At 56.2% G+C, this 19,997-nt stretch overlaps 1 protein-coding gene across 1 annotated transcript in view; it reads right to left on the reverse strand.

Annotated features, from left to right (window-relative positions):
• PEPD (peptidase D) overlaps positions 1–19,997 on the reverse strand; it is a 120,044-nt gene that overhangs the window by 13,576 nt on the left and 86,471 nt on the right. Inside the window, exons 10-11 of the mRNA XM_025269021.3 lie at positions 11,069–11,137; positions 9,498–9,575 (exon numbers count right to left, since the gene is read on the reverse strand). Coding sequence (XP_025124806.2) covers positions 9,498–9,575; positions 11,069–11,137 — 147 coding nt within the window. The remainder of the gene's footprint in view (positions 1–9,497; positions 9,576–11,068; positions 11,138–19,997) is intronic.

Genomic DNA, 19,997 nt, shown 5'->3' on the forward strand with positions numbered 1-19,997 from the left:
CTGTCCTGTCCCCTCACCAGCAGGACACTGGACAGAGGGCCCAGGGCTGGACTGTAATGGGGTCAGGGTCAAGTCACGATGCTGATGGTGACAAGACAGACTGGGGGACGACAGTTCAGCCTCAGGCCCAGGCCCTGCAGTACCTTCGAACTAGGGACCAGGAGTTGGGAGGGGCGGAGGTGGGTGGCGCTGCCCTCTCTGTGCCTGGCTCCGCCCCATGGGGGGCAGTCTGCAGCCACTGTTGGAAAATTGGAGCCCCGAGGCAGGGCCCCACCTGCCATGCAAAGAGCCTCTCAAACCCCAATGCTGGGCTTCCCTGATAGCTCAGTGGTGAGGAGTCTGCCTGCCATCGCAGGAGACACGGGTTTGATCCCTGGTCTGGGAAGATCCCACATGCCTCGGAGCAGCTAAGCCTGTGCGCCACGACTACTGAGTCTGTGCTCTAGAATCCAGGAGTCGCAACTACTTAAGTCTGTATGCCCTAGAGCCCATGCTCTGAAACAAGAAAAGCCACTGCAATGAGAAGTCCTCGGACAGCAACTAGAGAGTAGATTCCGCTTGTCACAACTCGAGAAAAGCCCTCAAAGCAATGAAGACCCAGCGCAGCCAAAAATAAAGAAATAAAATTATTTTTCTGAAACCCTCAAATTTCAATGGTAAACACGACGGCTCAACCTGCATTCCAGGAGCTGCCTGTGTGCCTGTCTCAGGGGACCTCCACCCCGAGCAACCGGCCCTACAGGTGGAGCCGGGGGTCGGCCACGCGGCCTGACGACAGCAATAGGGAATCCACAGAAACAGAATTGTTTCTAAAGGAAAATCATGAATGCTCAGGATCTCAAGACGCTCTGCTGAAAATCGAAGTCCCCAGTCGGGCACGTTTTAATCTCCTGTCTTTTTCTGACTGCAAAACACCATAAACAGTGTCAACAGTGCAAGAAGCACCAGATAACAACTCAGGTGATTCTCAGGTGGTGGTGGGGAGAGCCCACCAGGACGGCAGAGGGACTTCAGATTGGGTCAAGGTCAGAGACTCTGGGGGACCTACCCTGGGGCGGGACAATGTGTGTGTGTGTGGGACTTGGGGCTCACTAGAGGAGACCCGCCCAGCCCAGGTGTGGGAGCCAAGGATCCAAGGGCGAGAGGCCCCAGCAGACACGCCCAGCATCTGCTCCCCAGGGCGCCCTGCTGCACCAGGGGGTTGGGGTGACAGCTGTCTGCAGGTTTACTCGTGCCCTGGGGCACATTCCCCCTCCCACCAGCTGGCCAGGAGGGCGGAGCAGATCAGAACCCTAAACTGCAGGGAAACCGAGGCTCTGAACACTGGCCCGGCAAAGTCTCGAGTCGGGGCCAGCAGCTCAGAGCCCAGAGATGGGCTCTCCTGTGCTCGCTCCGGCACTCGGCCTCAAGCGCCTCAGGGTTGTCCCACTTTCACCGTGCGGTTGCCGCCACTGCTGCGGGTTTGCTCCTCCGCGGCCGGCGCGCAGGCAGGCCTGGGAGTGGAACCGCGTGGGGCCGTGGCCCCACTTCACCCGGGGAGCAGAGCATTCTTACTTGGGGTCCTTGGAGGCAACAAAGGAAAATGGTCTGTGGTTTGTTGATTCAGAAGGACCAGGAATGGCCTGAGCAGATGGGAGAGAGCCAGGGGCGTGGGGACACAGATTCCTGGGGGCCACCACATCAGAAAGAGACCTGCAGCAGCACCCCCCAGGCAGAAAGTGCTATGGGGCTGTGCGGGACTCAAAGGAAAACAGAAATTAAGCTATTTAAAAAGCCAGGAAGCCCACAAGAGCACACCAAATGCTGGAGTCATCCGGAGCAGTGAAAACAGGCCCCTTCCCTGGGGCAGGCATGACTCCTGACCAAGTTCTCAAAAACAAAAACACGGGAGGCGGGGGTGAGCGCCCCAGCCAGTCTGGCTTTATTGTTCAGCTTCTAGAAACCTTCGGCTGGATTTTTTTGTTTTAAAACCATCCACTTTCTGGAGAAGGAAGTGTACACCCAGCCGGCCAGCTCCATCCTGCCCAGCGACGCTCGGGCACGGGGCTGACGTCTATTTTTGCACTCTCAGTTCCCCATCTTTCTCTGCCTCTTTTTTTTTGTTTTGTTTTTAACTCTCCCTCGGAGAGTTCCTACATGTATTAGTTATTCAGATTTCAAGTCGTTCTGGAATCCAGGGATGAAAGCCATCGCTTTTATAAATCATCTCCCCCAGCTCCTCTGCGTCCACTCCGTCCGTCCTCTGAACGCAGGCTGATGACGGAGAATTCGCTCATACTTTGGCTCAACAGAGAACACGAGGAGCCCTCCTCCCAGCTGCCTGGGGACACCCACCGGGGACCCTACCATCTCTGGCCGAGTGAACGCGTGTGATAATCTAAGCCATCTGGGGAGGTATTACACATCTCCAAGCAACATGCTGGTGGCTTATTCCTCACATGTGTTCATCTGCTTCTATTTCTGGCTTGGAGGAGAGGTTCTGTCTTCCGTTGGCTCCTCCCGGGCAACTTCAGGCCCGGGCTACCTGCCACCATCAGCCCACCCAGGCCCTCCTCAGGTCCCCTGCATCCCCTCCGCCCCAGCGCCCCACCGCAGGCAGAAGACCTACGAGCTGGTTCGGCCTCTGATATGAGGCCTGGGAAGAGTTTTGGGGGGGAACTCTGTGGTCTTTCCAGCAAGGTACTGTTTACACAGGCTGCAGCTCTGGTTTACTCTCCGGGGCTGTGGCCTCGCTCTCAGTACCTCTCACCCAGACAGGCACGGTACATACGTGCCCACACGTGTGCACTCACTCACAGATCTATTCACCGCAGTGCACCATTTCAGACCCCGACTTGCACCCGCCCCAGTCGGCGTTCTGGACCAGGCTGGGGGATTTCTGAGCTGCAGGAATCTCCTGCTTCCCCTCCGGACCTCAGCCTGAGACAGAGAGGAAGGTGAACTGGTGACTTTCCCACTGGTGGTGGCCACACAAGGCCCACAGGTCACCCACTGGCTCCCAGCCAGACCTTCCGTGCGGTGCTGAGCCCTGGGATGAAGGCCTCCGCTTGGAGCTCTGGGACCGACTCCCCAGGCCGACCTCTTCCCACTGCCTTCTGGGCGTCCCTGCCCCCATCCCAGCCACGGGACAGCCGCTCCTGTGGGCCCAGGTAGACAGGGAGTCATCCAGGCAACCGGCCCCAGGAGCCCAGAGCCAAGAGCCGGCACGCGCTGCGGGCCTCCTGTGCGTCTGGATGCAACTGCTGCCACCTTTCTGCGGAGGATGTGGGGAGATGCAGGGCCCAGCGTGGGCCACGACCCCGGGAAGGACGCGATCCCCGGCCCCGTGTGTGGGTGGGACCCCGGGGCTTGCTGCCGCCACAGGCAGTGGCCTCCCCGGGGCCGGGGGAGGCAGTGAGTCGGTGTCACGCGCGCAGCACAAGCTTCGTTCCACTTTTCGGTAAGCAGTGTCCCATGGTGTCTGCGAGCACCCCGGCTGACCGGACTGGGGCTTCCACACTGTGGGTTGTGACGTCAACCATGTGGGATGCGGAGGCAGCAGCAGAAACAGACAGCACGGGGCGGAACCCATGGTGAGGGCGCTTGGTTACAGCCTGGGCGTATCTGCTTGTGTGGTACTGGGTTAGAATGCAAAGGCTGCTTCAACCCAGACGGGAGGCTGAAGGCCACGGCCACGGGTCTGGACAGATGGCTCACCAGGGCCTGTGCCCTTCTGAGAGTGTTCTCTTGCCCCCAGGACTGGGGCATGTCCCAAAGACCATCAACTCCTCAGGATGGGGCTGGCAGGTGACTGTATAGCCCACCAGGCTCCTCTGTCCATGGGATTCTCCAGGCAAGAATACTGGAGTGGGTTGCCATTTCCTTCTCCAGAGGTGTCCTCTAAGGAGACAGCAAAGTCAGGGGAGTGGTGCCCTGGGCTGGGCTTGGAGGAAACACTTTTTCTCTAAAGCTGACCAAGGCTTCAGGCACCAAGACAAGGGAGCACTTGGGGACCCCTCATTGCGGCCCCTCTGCTAGCTGGGGAGGAGACCCAGGCATAACTTGTCTGCCCCCGGGGAAGCAGCACACAGATGCCAGACAGATACCAGACCAAGGGGTCCCCAGGAACAGGCAGAATTGTTCCCACTCCTGCCAGAGGAGCCCCAGAAATGCCAAGGGGACTGTTCGGGCCCCAAGTGAGCAGCAGGCACCCCAAAGCCTGTGTGGGGGGGGTGGATGTCTGTGATGGAGATGCAGGCTGTAGCCCCAGGCTTGGTGTGATGGAGGGGCAGGTGGTGGGGGGAGTTCCCCAAGCAGTTTAAACTAATGTCTAGTCCACATCAAACCTGTGGAATGATCAGGGGACTAACTGGAGAGCAGGGCAGACAACCCACTCCAGTGTTCTTGCCTGGAGAATTCCACAGACAGAAGAGCCTAGTGGGCTATACAGTCCACGGGGTCGCAAAAAGTCAGACACGTTTGAAGCAACTTAGCATGCTGAGTCGGAGAAAGCAATGGCAACCCACTCCGGTACTCTTGCCTGGAGAATCCCATGGACGGAGGAGCCTGGTAGGCTACAGTTCATGGGGTCGCTAACAGTCGGACACGACTGAGCGACTTCACTTTCACTTTTCACTTTCATGCATTGGAGAAGGAAATGGCAACCCACTCCAGTGTTCTTGCCTGGAGAATCCCAGGGACAGAGGAGCCTCGTGGGCTCCCGTCTACGGGGTTGCACAGAGTTGGACACGAATGAAGCGACTTAGCAGCAGCAGCATGCTGAGTGGCTGCTGAGTGGGGCTGGGACACGCCTCTCCCCAACTAACCAGGACGGCCACCGGCTCCCAGATCCCAGAACACAGAACACACACAGCCGGCAGAGATGAGCCTGGTCGGCTGGCATGTCCTGAAACAACGCTGCCCTCTTCTGGCCAGTGCTGGGAGGTCCGGCTTGCCATCCACCAGCCACATCCTGCCTGCAGCTGGGCAACCCAGGCCAGAGCATGCTTCGACTGGGGCATCTAGAAGGTTCTGAGGGCGGCCACTGGGATCCCTACCCCAGGAACCAACACCCTGCTTCTTAATCAAATGGTGGGAGGAGGAGGCAGTGGCAGGTGAGGAGGGGGTGTCCCAGATGTTTTTCAAATCAGAGCCCAGTAGAGGCAGACCCTGGACCCTCCCCACCTCTGCCCCCTGGGGTGTGCCTGCTGCGCCAAGGGGGAGGCAGGGAGTCTGGCACAAGATAGGGTCCAAGTCTGAGTACATGGCTTCCTTGGGGACAGTGGCACTCCCTGGCCCATGCGCAGGGCACTAGCCCTGGGTGCCTCCACCCACCATGGAGACTCTGGGAGGGAAAGCCCAGGAGGGTTCTGGGAGGACGGGGCAGTGCTTGAGGGCTCAGATGATGACGACCTCAGCCACAGCCAAGGACGATGAGCACGGTGAGGACGATGACCTCGCTGCCACAGGCTCGGGGCTGATCTGGTGAGGAGGGGTCTTCCGGGGCTCCCACCCAGGAAGGCTTCTGTGGCTTCAGACGCGGTCCCCTGTGTGAGCTTGGGAAGGGTGTTCATCAGAAGTGCACCACACTTCTGGGACCGTGTTTTAGAAGGTCTGCTTGCTTTTGCCTTAAAACAAAAACAAAGCAACTAAAGGCTTAGGAGGGCAGCGACTTGGTGATGGGGTTCATGGTGAGCCCTGAGGGCCACAGCAGGAAAAGGGCTCTCAGAGGCGACAGCAAAGCCCCGGGCCGCCCCACAGGAGGCTGTGCGCCTCTGAACCAGCCAAGAGGGAGGCCCGTGGGGACCCGAGACCGCATCAAAGTCCAGTCGTTGTTCCCCCCACACCCTCGAATCCATGCAGAGCAGGCCTGGCATCATCCAGCTGAGATAAACGGGGGTGGGTGGGGCTGGTGTGGTGCCAGGAATGGTCCTCAAAATCCCCTTCTCAGCTCTTGGGTGATGCGTCTGACATGGAGTACGAACCAGAGCATCTAACATACAGGCCCCGATTTCCCGGCCCAGCTCCCAGGCAGCACCTGGTATCGGAAGGACAGAGGAGAGGAATGCGGCCCTGGCCAGCTACATGCCCCACACGGCACACGCCTCGAGGACAGTTTAGGGGCTGAAAACACAGAGCAGGCAACCACGTGACCCGAGAGTTGTGTGAATAAACCAGCCCGTCTTGTGCTCCGCTGGGGCCTCTTGCCTCCAGTCTCTGTCCAGAAGCGCTACTGGGAGGCGGGCCTCGGGGCACAGGCACGCCGCTGGCTCCGGGAATTCTGGTGTGTAGCAGCAATCCCACCAGGGCCTCCCTGTGCAGGCTCCATGCTCACCCTTATGATCAGTGAGTCCTCCCGGAGCTGGGTGCTCTCACCCACAAAGACGGATGGAGAAGCTGAGGCTCAGAGGGGTGATCACTCAGCTGGGGGGAGGGGAGCAGGCATTTGAACTAGGGACCTTCTGTGCTCATCACCACATGTCTGGGGCTGGAGGGAGAGGGATGCCCTTTGGCATCCACTCCCCACCTTCTCCAGCAGACTCTGAATGCCTTGGATCAGCTCCTGGCCCCCAAACAGCCCCATTCCTAAATGTTAAATATCTCTGGGGCATTTTCGCCTGACATCAAGGAACTGAGACCCAGAGCGTACCACATGATGGGCACCTGGAGAACAGTCACGGCTGAGACACTCACTCAGGTTCAGGAAAAATTCTACACCAGGCTCATATTTTGGTTTCATACCTTATGATGAAGTGCTGTGACTTTTATGTTGGGATAACAGAGTGATTTATCATTTACCGAACACAGTAGGCGCTCGGCAGATCAATTTCAATAAAACAATGGATTATAAATGCCGCCAGCAATCTGGCAGTAGCAGTAATCAACAAAACATGTTGTTCTAAATGCTGCATAATAAATTGACTATAATAAACTCATAATTATTCTACTGGCTACATTTCAAAGTTAGCACTAGAAAAATAAAATCGCCCATTTGGGCTTGGCATTAACATCCGTGGGATTCTCTGGATCACTCTTGACTCTCAAGTGGCAGGCGACTCGGGTGCCACACGCTGCCCAGGAGGGTTGGGGACACAGCGTCTAGACGCATGGAGGCCTGATGCATGGTGCCCCTAGTCAGCCAGGCCCCAGTGCGCCAGGCGCCCCCAGAACACAGCTGGAACAAGCCTCTCATGGGTGAGGACTCTCTTGGGACAGATAGAGAGAGAGGAGAAGAAACCACTTCCTCTGGGCTATGTGAACTCACAGAGAAGACAGACTCGGAGCCGCACGGCCCTGACGCAGGACCCTCCGCAGGGACAGCTGTGGCTGCTCGTGTGACCGGGGCTCTGCCTGCCTGGGGGCTGGGTTCCCACGTCCTGGCTCGGCCAGAACAGGCCGCAGAGTCAAAAGTGTTAGGACACATTCTAGGAGGTGTGAGTCCCTGAAGACACCAGCTGGTCTCCCTTTGGGGCCACCAGTGACCCAGGGGGCAGGCCCCCTGCACCCGCCCTCCCCCCCGCCCCCTGGTTTCCTTAGTCTCCAGCTAAGTCAAGTTGGAGGCAGCTGACCCCTCCCCAAATCCCTCTGGCTTTGCAGCTGGACGCTCCTTGTGTCTCAGTGGCTCCGCTACACGTGGTGGGGGGAGGGGGAGACACCCACTTCATGGGATCAGAGTGAGAGAATCTACATCATGAGTGGCACCTTGTGTCAGGCAGGGACAGAACCCCATCCAGGTTGCTGCAGGCCCTTGACCCCCACACCAGGAAGGGCTTTAGACTCTCTGGAGGTGGAGTGAGCAGTGAGCAGGGTTGCAGTGACCTTTGTGACCACGCTGGTGTCCCCCTCTGCGTGCTCCTGTCCCTCCCTGTCTGTGGGCTCAGCCCCTGGGAGCGTGTGTCCACCAGCACCTGTGGCCCTGACACATCCCCGCCACTACCCCGTGCAGGCCCAAGTGCCGCATGCCATCCCCACCGACAGACAGAAAACTGAGGCTCAGAGAGGGAACCCGGAGGCCTTGCTTCCTCCCAGAAGCCTGAGGGGGGCTCCCGCCAACAGGGTCCCGAGCCAGAACCTCCCATCCAGCTACTGACCCCAGGTGAGGGACACCGCAGCCAGTGGCGCTGGGGCGCCCTGGGGCAGGGGCACCCTGGGCTTGGGTGGGTTTCTGAGAACACTGGGCAGTGACAGCTCGGAATGGGGTGTTTCTTGGCTCACATCCCCTGATGGCTGTGGGCGAGGGCCCCCCATGTGCAGGTTGCCCAACTCCCAGCCTGAGGCCAGGTCCTGGCCAGTGTGCAGGCATGACCAGAATGCCAGAGTGGGGCCACAGCCTTGCGGGGCGGCACGTGCGAACCGAGGCGGATGAGGTGCTGGTGGGAAGTGGTGGGGAGGGGCTCAGCTGCCTTAGCAGCAAGAGGGAAAGGACCAAAGGACCAGATAGGGCAACGTGCCACCCGATGTGAAGAACTGCCTCAGTGGAAAAGACCCTGATGCTGTGAAAGATTGAAGGTGGGAGGAGAAGGGGACGACAGAGGATCAGATGGCTGGATGGCATCACCAACTCAATGGACTTGAGTTTGAGTAAACTCTGGGAGTTGGTGATGGACAGGAAGGCCTGGCACGCGGCAGTCCATGGGGTCGCAAAGAGTTGGACACGATTGAGTGACTGAACTGAACTGAGGTCAGTGTGCACCAGCTCTCTGGCCCACACCTGCAGGTTGGTGGCCAAAGCAAGATGTCTCAAGGACAAGACAGGAGGCCCCATGGAACTTGTGGCCTCTGGCAGCCTGGACTGGCCCTGCCCGACGTCTGGGTGGTGGAGAGTACAGGTGGGGAATACAAGTGCCCATGAGCTGAGGACAGGGACGCTCCAGGTCAGTAGGGTGCCCATGGCCCCTGCCAAGGCCAGAGGGGCCGCCCAGAGGGGAGGGGTGTATGCCCAGTGGGAGCCCTACACACTGGGGGTCTGGAAGCAGAACCACCGGAGGGTTGGAGGCTGTGGGTCCTGCCCACATCTGCTCAGTCAGGAATCCGTGAGGAGCGGTGAGCACGTGGCAAACAGTCCTGAGGGCCAAGCACCCCCTCTAACCTCCTGAATGAGTGGCCGCTGGTGCCAAGGAGTCGTGAGGCAGGAGCTGGCAGGTTCAGAGGGCAGGGGACTCCCTAGGGGTCTCCCTTGCTCCAAACTGACGTGCCCACCCCCCTAGCACCGAGCCGGAGACGCGAGCGTGGTGGGTGCTGGGTCACAGGGCAGGCCCTCCTCTGAGGTGGGGCCTTACCCTTACAGCACTTGGCCCCTGCTCCCCTCTCAGGGCCTCCTTGGTCCTGGAGAGGAGATGATATGGAGGACAAAGCTTTGGTAGAGAAGTCTAGACCCAGAGCAGGCCCAGGGACTGTGCTGTGGTCAGCCTTCCCGGGCTGGGACTGAGGGGCCCCCATCAGCCACGCCTGGGGTTGGGTCCCACCTGGCCCCACCATTCACACACCAGCCAGGGCAGCTGGGGGCTGGCCCCACTCACCACATGTCTCCGTCTTGGATGGTCTTGTCGTTGGGGGCCCCGGCGTGTCCGTAGTGCAGCACGGCCGAGTTCTCACCACTGCAGAGCATCAGGGGCAGGTCAAGAGCCCATTCTCACCCAGCAGGCCCCAGGGGCTGGCGCCCCAACCCCCTGCCCCGTGGGCAGTACCATCCATCCTACAGCAGAGGTCTAGGGCCAGGTGGACCTGGCCCATAGCCTGAGATGGGGTAAGGGGCACAGTGGCTGGCATCCTGCAGCCACAAAGCTGGTGGCCGGCCTCTGGGCTCAGGACGGGGCCACCTCAGCTGAGTGCTGCTCAAGTAGGTGCCCTTGTGGCTGAGGATGTGGGCCTGATGTGGGAGCAAGGGCCTGCAGGCCAGGGGAAGGGACCCCAAGGAAGTCGGGTGTCTTGGTGGCTAAAGGGGGAGGGGAGGCCCAGTGGGAAGGGCCGGGACTATGTCGGGGCTGCACGGAGATTGGCCGGGCCGGGCCAGGGCCACAGCCAGCGAGCCAGGGGCTCCCCACTCTGCAGCTTGAGAGCGCTTCCCTAATGAGCGATACCTTTAAGAAAAAAGGACTTTTAAGTCTGTCCAAAGGAAAAAAAAAAAAAAACCCACCTGGGTATAATATTTATGGCCCCATTCGGGAGTCTCAGGAATCATAAAAGTAGAAATAATGATTTTTCTCTCTATCCACCAGAGAAGAACATTTCCAAGGACTGAGATGTTCACATGTATTATTCATGTGCCAAGGACGTGCACGCCAGCAGAGCTGCCGGCTCCATCATGGCTGGGCAGAGGCCTGACCCTCTGACCCAAGGGGAGAACACAGGGAGATGAGATGGGGTGAGCCTGGGAGACTGGGGGCCCCGCCCCCACAGTCAGGACGTGTCCCTCAAAGACACACAGGCCTGCACGCTCACGGCTATGAGCTGCCCCATGTGCATGGTCACTTCCACCCTGGGCCTGCAAGCACACCAGCCAAGTGCAGGTCACACACACACACACACACACACACACACACACACAGAACCCCCTCCCCCCAGCCACATGTCACACATAAACACACCTACAGTAACAGCCCCCATGGCAGAGACCCAGACCCACCCATGGCTGTGCTGTTCCCGCACAGCCACACACTCACGCATGCACACACAGCCACACACACACACACACACAACCACAGCCTCCTTCCCTGATACAGCTCCCTCCACACACCCTGCACACAGAAGCCATCACAGTCTGAGGTCATGGCCTGGTCCCCACATGCTGAGAGCTGCCAGTGTGGAGGGGGCGAGGAAGGCCGGCCCCAGGAGGAGCCGCCAGCAGGAGATGGGATGGGAGGGCAAGGCAATGGTGGGCTGGCTCCCCTCTGCACCCTGAACTGCCCAGGGAAGGCAGGAAGCAACCTCCGCTCCCAGAGCCTTAGGAGCAGGGAGTCACTCCCAGGCTTATGAGGTGCCGTGGGCAGGGGAGCAAACAGGGGCATCTAAGCTGGAGGATGGTGGGGTCCCTCACTCTCCCCCAACCCCCTCCTTCCATCATCCCCACGTGGCCCAGGTGGCCGCTTACCTGCCACAGATGCAGGTGTAGGAGCTATGGCGCATGCCGCCCCGGGAGTAGCAGTAGTGCTCGAAGAGGCTGCGGGCGAAGGAAGACAGGTCAGAGTGGGGTCATCAGAGTACGTGCGCCCCCCACCCGCGTGCAAATCCTCAGCCCAGGCCTTGCTCAGCCGCGCCCACAGGAAGGCCTGAGCTCCCCAGCGTGAGTCAGTGGCTGGTAGCCTGGAAGCCATGGGCCACTGAAGCACAGAGGTCAGCACAGAGAGGGAGCAAGGCTGGGGGAGCTGGCCACTTCCAGTGCCAGCCTTCCAGGCCCATCGGGAGGACAGGTCTGGTCCTGTGGGGAGACAGGCTGGGGTGGGGCCCCCTGTTTCTGCAGGGCTGGAGGGGGCATGTCCCTGTGACTCCCTCCTCCAGTGGTCACATCCTTCCCCCACCAGGAGGGGCTGGGTGCACAGCCAGGGAGGGATGAGAGCTCTCTGGGTCCCAGTGCAGGACCTGCCCGGGACCCCAAGCCTGACCCTGGGGCGGGGTGCGGGGGAAGGAGAACAGGGGCTGCTGGGCTCTGGCCTGGGGCTGGGGCTGGGGGGGCAGGTCGGTGTGTAGATGAGCAGGGCTGGGTGGGCTCCAGGGAGGGGAAGAGAGGCCGAGTCTGGGGGCAGGCGCCCACCAGTTGGTCCCCTAGACAAGCTCCCTCCCTGAGCTGGGGAGGCCAAGAGCAAGGTCTGGAGGGAAGATGAGAGCCCAGAGCAGGTTGCTGGCAACTGGAAGCCCGCCTCCAGGCTGCGCCCAGACACATTCAGAGCCAGTGGAGGCCTCCGGGAGCTCGGCTGTCAGCACAGCCCAGCAAGCGCAGGAGTGGAGGGTGAGGGAGGTCAGAGGATGAGCCAGCCTCACCCTGTCCCCCTGGGGCAGATCCTGGGGGTGAATGGTGGACCAGACTCGCCACATCAACAAACGTGAGCAGTGTTTGGAACACTCGGGAGACCACGCTGCTCAGGGCTCTGCAGAGGCCAGGCCCCTGCCCCTTCCCCTCAACCACACACCCCAGGACCTGAGCAGGTAAGAAATTGTCTGGGCAGGGGCCTCAGTGTGCCAAGGGCCCCGCCTCTACAGAACCCAGCTGGGGAAGGGGGCGACACTGGGGGGCTGCCCTTGCCCCCTCCATGAGGCCTTTCACCAGAGCTTGGGCCCAGCCTTCTGGATGGCCCCAGTTGAGAAGCAGGTCCAGGCGGACCCCACCCCACCCACTGACCACCAGTGCAGGGGAGACCGACCACAGGGCTGCGCTCAGAGCCCCAAGGCCGCCTGTGGGCACGCTAAGTGGCACTTCTGCCCTGCATGTTCTGGGCCTGTTTAAGAGAACGTCTGTGCGGAGGAGTCTAATCTTCAGGCACTATAAACACAAATTATGTGTAATTGTTATGATTGGGTATAAAATAGTTGTTATGCAGGAAGGGTTCTGCTCTATTCAGTCAGCTTTCAGACTGGCTTTACAAATCTCAGGATAATTGGGTATCTGCAAGTGAAATATTTCCTCAACACAAAAGAATCCAGGAACTGCCAGGGAGGTGAGGAAAGCCGTGTGAGGTACCAGCCGCCCCCCCGCAGTCATGGTGGGAGTGCTCAGGCGGCTGCCGCCAACCTCAGCCTCGGTTACTGAGGCCACAGGACAGCTGGGCCAAGCCCGGGCCCCACGGCGGCTCCACGTGGCCTGCCAAGATGCTGGGGCCTCAGACACCGGGACTCCGTGCAGCTGTCCCCCAGAGACTGGGGGATGCTGACTGGCCATGGAGCTGCACGGTTCCCTGAGCCTTGGGGGACAAGGCCCTGCCCAGACAGAAGCAGGTCAGGGGGCAGCAGCTGCTCTCCGGGTGATGCGGAGAGACGGGGACAGGCAGAAGGGCGGCAGATGAACAAGCCAGAACCTGCTAGAGCAGCCTGGGGGAATGGGGTGGCACGGGCTCCCCCACCTGCTCCCAGTCTCAGCAGTGGGCACTGTCCTGCCCTGTAGTCTACTTGATAGAAACAGCCTTCATCGCACGCTCGGGCTCCCGCTTAAGTAAAAAAAGCCTTTTAGAGTAAACGCACGGCTCACGGAAGTGCCAGACTAAGGAATGGCCGACCCAGTTTTCATCAGCTAACTGCAGCCGGGGTTGCCTCTGCTGGTCACACGATCCCACACCCGCAAGAAGAGCTGCAAACACCAATGCTGGAAATCCAGTCTCTGGCAAAAGGGCTTCAGTCCTTCACACTGGACTCCAGCACCTGATCTTGTTTCAGATGAACTTGTCTGAAGTGACACAAAAGCCACCCCATGCTCTGGGGGCATAACAGATACAGTAGGCCCTGTTTTTGCTCGCACCCCTCAGGGACCCCTCTCCCCAGGACCTCGGCCCTGGCTGTGGACACACAAAGGTGCCCACATTCTGGGGCAAGTGCTGTGGCCCAGGGCCCAAGTCTTAACAATTTTCTGATTTTCAAGGGGTGGGGGTGTGAGGAGGTTCCAAACTGGGGCTATAGGCTCGACCTGAGGCTCCTGAACGGCCCGGTCAGAGCTCAGTGGGAACGGGTCTGGAGGACAGATCGCAGCAACAGCAAAGCCACCTTGGTCCCCATGGATGGCTCCCAGACCAGGCGGCAATGGGAGGACGCTCTGTAAAGACCCACTCGATCTTTACAGAAAAGAGGGCAAACTGGGAGCCAGCTGCCGTGTAACTGGAGGGGCCAACTGCTGATGATGCACGTCCACGGCTGAATCCAGCTGTGAGCTACCACTGAGCCCCTCCGGAGCCACGGTGAGATGAAGGCAGAGTCCGCAGCCAGAAACCCTCCGACCCCCAACCCGCAGAGCTGAAGATTAAATGTGAGAAGCAGAGCCATGTCCACAGGACAAGCAGGGAGGTGAGGCCAGAAGAGGAAGCTGCCAGTCTTGTGAGCCTGGAGGCCTTGGCATTCGTTGCCACATGGGGACAGTGAGGAGACCTCAGGCAAACGGAGCTGGGGGCCAGAACTGAGCTCTCCTGTGACATAACGCTGGGGTGGGGCAAGGATGCACCCTCTGCGAAAGGATGGACTTGGAGAAAATTCACCAGCATCACAGGATGCAGTGCAGAAGTGTTCCTGGGCTCTGGGAAAAACAGTGACGGTTTCCTCAGAATTCGCAGCATAGGTCTCTCCTCCACAGGGTTCAGGTTCAAGGGTGAAGGACTTGCGTGGTTTTGGAAACCCTGAAGCCAGGATATCAACAAAAAACTTAGTCCCTGACTGGTGATACCTGGAGCCAAACTGACAAAGCCAAACTTCTTGGCCGCACCTCTACCCAGGCAGGAGAGCACACATGTACGGACGTACGTGTACATACGTGTAAATACATGTACCCACACATATACTCACACACAGGTACGTATACACAATGCACACACTCAAGAGGAACTTGGGATCTGAAAACAGTCCACAGGAGTCGTCAGACACTGCAAGCAGCAGGCTGAGAAGCAGCCCCCCCGAACTTCCAATAACAGAGCAAACAGCAGGCTAAGACCTCCCCTGGCACCGATGCAGCCCCACCAGGGACAGAGGACAAGCCCTGACCAGACTGGGGCCGCTGCTGCCTTCACCACGACCCAGCACAGGCCCAGCCAGCGAGAAAGACCCAATAGCCTCCTGTAGCCTTTGGTGTTTCCGACCATCCTTCGGGGGGAGGAGAGGGTTTCCGACTTTGCCAATGAGGAAAACTGAGGGTCACCGTGGTGATGTGCTGTGGTCAGAGAACCTCTTGAAGAAGTCCTGTGAGCTTGGAGTCTATGCAGGGCTTCTGACCCTGATGCCTCTAAACCTCAGGTCTGTCAGTGATGGGGGCGCTAGAACAGCAGCTGCCCGGGTGGGGCAAGGCCCTCTGCTCCCCAAACACCAGTGGTGGCTGATGCTGCACTGGGCCTTCCAGGGCTCTGGATGCATCTGTGCAAGGAGCCCAGATGGAGTGGGAACGGGTCTGCCAGGACACATGGCTCACCAACCCCAGGGACAGTGCCTGAGGCCAGCCAGTGGAAACCAGGAGCTGGTGCTCTGGAAGAGGCCCCTGGGGTGCGGAGACCTTGGAAAAGGAGAATCAGCCGACTAGAGGCAAGGACGGTTGCAAAGATGGCTGTGGTCAGGGGAGGAATCAGGGCTGCATCAAGGAGAGGCCACTCTTCCTCCCCCAGAGAGAGCGGCCTTATCAAGGTATGAGATCATTAGCATTTTAATTGGGTAACTGGGAATTCTGAATTGCCTATCTTGTATGAGGCGTGACTGAAGACATAACATGACATTCAATTAACAAACATTCCCTTTTATTCTTGACATGCTCGATTAGTTGGAGTTTCTGAGTTCCTCGACATCAGTTCCTGGATAAAGCACTATATCCTCTCAGCTGTCAAAGCCCTGGCTGCCTCAGACTGCTAATCATCAACATATATAGGGTCAGCATATACACATATGTGATTTTAGACATTTTCTACACAAAAGAAAAAAAGAATGACAATCGCCCATAATCTTCTCCCCCCAAAATCACCTCTACCACATATTTTGCTGAACATCTTTTCAGACACTTTTAAACACAGAAACACAGATTTTTTAAATAAAAATGAACTTCCACCTGCAGTAGAGTAGACCCCAGTTCAATTCCTCGGGCGGGAAGATCTGCTGGAGAAGGGATAGGCTACCCACTGCAGTATTCTTGGGCTTCTTCCCTTGTGGCTCAGCTGGTAAAGAATCTGCCCACAATGTGGGAGACCTGGGTTCGATCCCTGGGTTGTAAAGATCCCCTGGAGAAGGGAAAGGCTATCCACTCCAGTATTCTGGCCCAGAGAATTCCATGGATTGTATAGTCCATGGGGTCGCAAAGAGTTGGACATGACTGAGCGACTTTCACTTTCAAACTTTATTAAAAAAGTCACCTTTTGACTGAAGTCTGACACACACAGGGAAAAGGACAATCCTAAGGGCTGGGCACAATGGCTGGCCACAAAGTGAGCGTCTCTGTACCCAGCACCCAGAGGCCCTGGGTCTTCACACCCATGGGAAGCCTGACTTCCAAGACTGTGGGTTAGCTTCTCCTGTTTCTGAACTTGATGTAAATGGAATCAAACAGCAAGACCTCTGAGTCTGGCCTCCCCGGCTGCTCCACATCACACAGGTGAACCAACCCCCAACAATGAGTCATGGTCACTTCTCCTTCTCATCGAGGGCAGTGTTCCGCCCAGTGAATGTGCCCCACTCTGTTGCTGGGCATTCCTGTTGTTTCCAGATCGTGGCCATCATGAATAGTGCTGCTGAGGACATTCTCATGCGGTCTTTTGAGGCACATGCACGCATCCCTGTCAAGCACATAGCCAGGAGTAGAAATGCTATGTGTTGCTGGATTCTGTGTAGGTCCAGTTTTAGCAGATAAAGCCAGTCTTTCCAGGCAGCTGGATCCATGTGTTCACCGGTCTCTTCCACTTCATACCTGTGCACGGAGCCCAACTGACCTGAAGAGGATCCCAGTGGCCCCACTCAGGCCAGGATGAGGGCTGGAGTGTCCATCCCGGTCAACAGATACATGTCTACGCAACTGTCTCTGTGACAAGAAGCTGACACTCCCCCAGGGCTCGCCCCTGGTGCACCTTCTCTTGCCTGGTCCACGCTGACAGTGGCGGAGCTGGAGCCCCTGCTTCAGCCCTCACCCGCAGAGTGCGGCCCTTTAACAGTGTAAATGGGCTCCCAGGACTCCTCTGCTCAGACCCCAACTTCCCATGAGCAATCCACTTCCCTTTCGTTCCTGAGTCTCGGCTCACGTTCTCAATTGGCCTCCTTGCTACCCATGGGACCATCAGCCAAGCTCCCACCGCAGGACCACCAGCTGAGCCCTGTTTTTTCTGCCTGGAACATCTGGCCCAGAGGTCTACAGCTTGCTCTCTCTCCTTTAGGCTTCTTCACATCTCCTCCTCAAGGACACCTGTCCTGAGCTCCCTGGGGGAAAGAACACTCCTTCACCAGTATCCATTCCTTCATCCATCTTTGCATCCCTCCATCCTCTCTCACCTCCTGCTAGGCCAGCTTTTGTCTGTTCTGTTCACTGTAGAACCCCCAGAGCCTGGAATAGTGCCTGGAACACAGGAAATTTTCAGTATAGCTGTTGAATGACTGAATAAGTAAGTGGCTGTGTGAGCAGGACCACAGCCTATAATTTACTTAACTCACTTCACGCTGTTAGATATCTAGGTTGCTTCCACCTCTGTGTTATGATGGACACCCGTGGCCATATGCCTTTTTACTATCTTCGGGCTAAATTCCTAGAATTCCTGATCATATGCACAGTAGTTTTGATCTCAGGGAATGTTCTGCCAAATGGGCCCCAGAAAGCTCACAAGGATTTCCAGGGTCCTGAGCCATGTACCATGGGGCCTGTCGGCCACTGGACTGAGAGTCTGGCAGGCAAAACAAACAGGATTTCGCTGTCTCATTAACTGGCAAGTTTGAACATGTTTACATGTTTATTTACTCATATTTATTCCTTCCATTCATTTAGAAAACTCAACTTTGGGCTTCCCTGGTGGCTGGCTCGGTGGTAAAGAATCCGCCTGCCAACGCAGCAGTCATGGGTTTGATTCCTGGTTTGGGAAGATCTCACAGGCCACAGAGCAACTAAGCCCGTGTGCCACAACGACTGAGCCTGTGCTCTAGAGACAAGAAGCTGAACTACTGCACCCACATGCTTCAACTACTGAAGCCCATGCACCTAGAGCCTGTGCGTACAACAGGGGACGCCACCGCAATGAGAAGCTCGCGCATCCCAACCAGAGAGTAGCCCCCACTTACCACACTAGAGAAAAAGCCCATGCAGCACAGGCCCAGCCACAGCCAATACATAAGTAAATTATTTTAAAATACAATTATTTTAAAAAATAAAAAAAAACTGAATGTTCACCTTTTCCTTACTGATCTTCAAGGTATTTACATATGAAGATTTGGACCATCACCTACGTGGCAAGGGGCTGGCCTGTTCTGACCCTCTCCAGCACCTTCTTTGTCAGGGAGAATGCGGTGCCTGGGGCAGGACATGACTGGTTCTCAGGATGGTGACAACACACAGGAGGAAGAAACCCTGGACCCCCACACCACACGGCTCAAGTGGGATAGTCCAGATCTATAAATACATTAGTCCTCAGAGTCAACAAGAGAGCCTGAAATGCAGTACTTGGGTGCAATCTCAAAAATGACAGAATGATCTCTGTTCATTTCCAAGGCAAACCATTCAATATCATAGTAACCCAAGTCCATGCCAAATACCAAAGAAGCTGAAGTTGAAGTTGGTTCTAAGATGACCTACAAGACCATCTAGAACTAACACCATAAAAAGATGTCCTTTTCATTAAAGGGGACAGTAATGCCAAAGTAGGAAGTCAAGAGATGCCTGGAGTAAAAGGCAAGTTTGGCCTTGGAGTACAAAATGAAGCAGGGTAAAGGCTAACAGAGTTTTGCCAAGAGAATGCACTGGTCATAGCAAACACCCTCTTCCAACAACACAAGAGATGACTCTATTGGACATCACCAGATGGTCAATACCAAAATCAGATTGATTATATTCTTTCCAATCGAAGATGGAGAAGCTCTACAAAAGCAAGATTGGGAGCTGACTGTGGTTCAGATCATGAACTCCTTATTGCAAAATTCAGACTTATATTGAAGAAAGTAGGGAAAACCACTAGACAATTCATGTATGAGCTAAATCAAATCCCTTGCAATTATACAGTGGAAATGGCAAATAGGTTCAAGGGATTAGATCTGATAGAGTGTCTGAAGAACTATGGACGGAGGTTCGTGACATTGTACAGGAGGCAGTGATCAAGACCATCGTGAAGAAAAAGAAATGCAAAAAGGCAAAATGGTTGACTGAGGAGGTCTTACAAATAGCTGTGCAAAGAAGAGAAGCAAAAGGCAAAGGAGAAAAGTAAAGATATACCCAACTGAATGCAGAGTTCCAAAGAACAGCAAGGAGAGATAAGAAAGCCTTCCTCGGTGATCAATGCAAAAAATATAGGAAAACAATAGAATAGAAAAGATTAGAGATCTTTTCAAGAAAATCAGAGATAACAAGGAAACATTTCATGAAAATATGGGCACAATAAGGGACAGAAACAGTTTGGACCTAATAGAAGCAGAAGATACTAAATAGAGGTGGCAAGAATACACAGAAGAACTATACAAAAAAGACCTTCATGACCCAGAAAACCACAATGGTGTGATCACCCACCTAGAGTCAGACATCCTGGAATGCGAAGTCAGGTGAGCCTTAGGAAGCATCACTATGAACAAAGCTAGTCGAGGTGATGGAATTCCAGCTGAGCTACTTCAAATCCTAAAAGATGATCCTGCTAAAGTGCTGCACTTAATATGCCAGCAAATTTGGAAAACTCAGCAATGGCTACAGGACTAGAAAAGGTCAGTTTTCATTTCAATCTCAAAGAAAGGCAATGCCAAAGAATGTTCAATCTACCCCTCAATTGCATTCATCTCACACGCTAGCAAAGTAATGCTCAAAATTCTCCAAGCTAGGCTTCAACAGTACATGAACCAAGAACTTCCAGATGTTCAAGCTGGATTTAGAAAAGCCAGAGGAACCAAAGATCAAATTGCCAACATGTGTTGGATCATAGAAAAAGCAAGAGAGTTACAGAAAAACATCTACTTCTGCTTTATTGATTCTGCCAAAGCCTTTGACTGTGTGGATCGCAACAAACTGGAAAATTCCTACAGAGATGGGAATATCAGAACACCTTACCTGCCTCCTGAGAAATCTATATGTATGCAGATCAAGAAGCAACAGTTAGAACTGGACATGGAACAATGGACTGGTTCCAAATTGGGAAAGGAGTACGTCAAGGCTGTATATTGTCACCCTGCTTATTTAACTTATA

This window comes from Bubalus bubalis, chromosome 18, assembly GCF_019923935.1.
Source record: "Bubalus bubalis isolate 160015118507 breed Murrah chromosome 18, NDDB_SH_1, whole genome shotgun sequence".
In the NCBI taxonomy this organism is placed as follows: domain Eukaryota; kingdom Metazoa; phylum Chordata; class Mammalia; order Artiodactyla; family Bovidae; genus Bubalus; species Bubalus bubalis.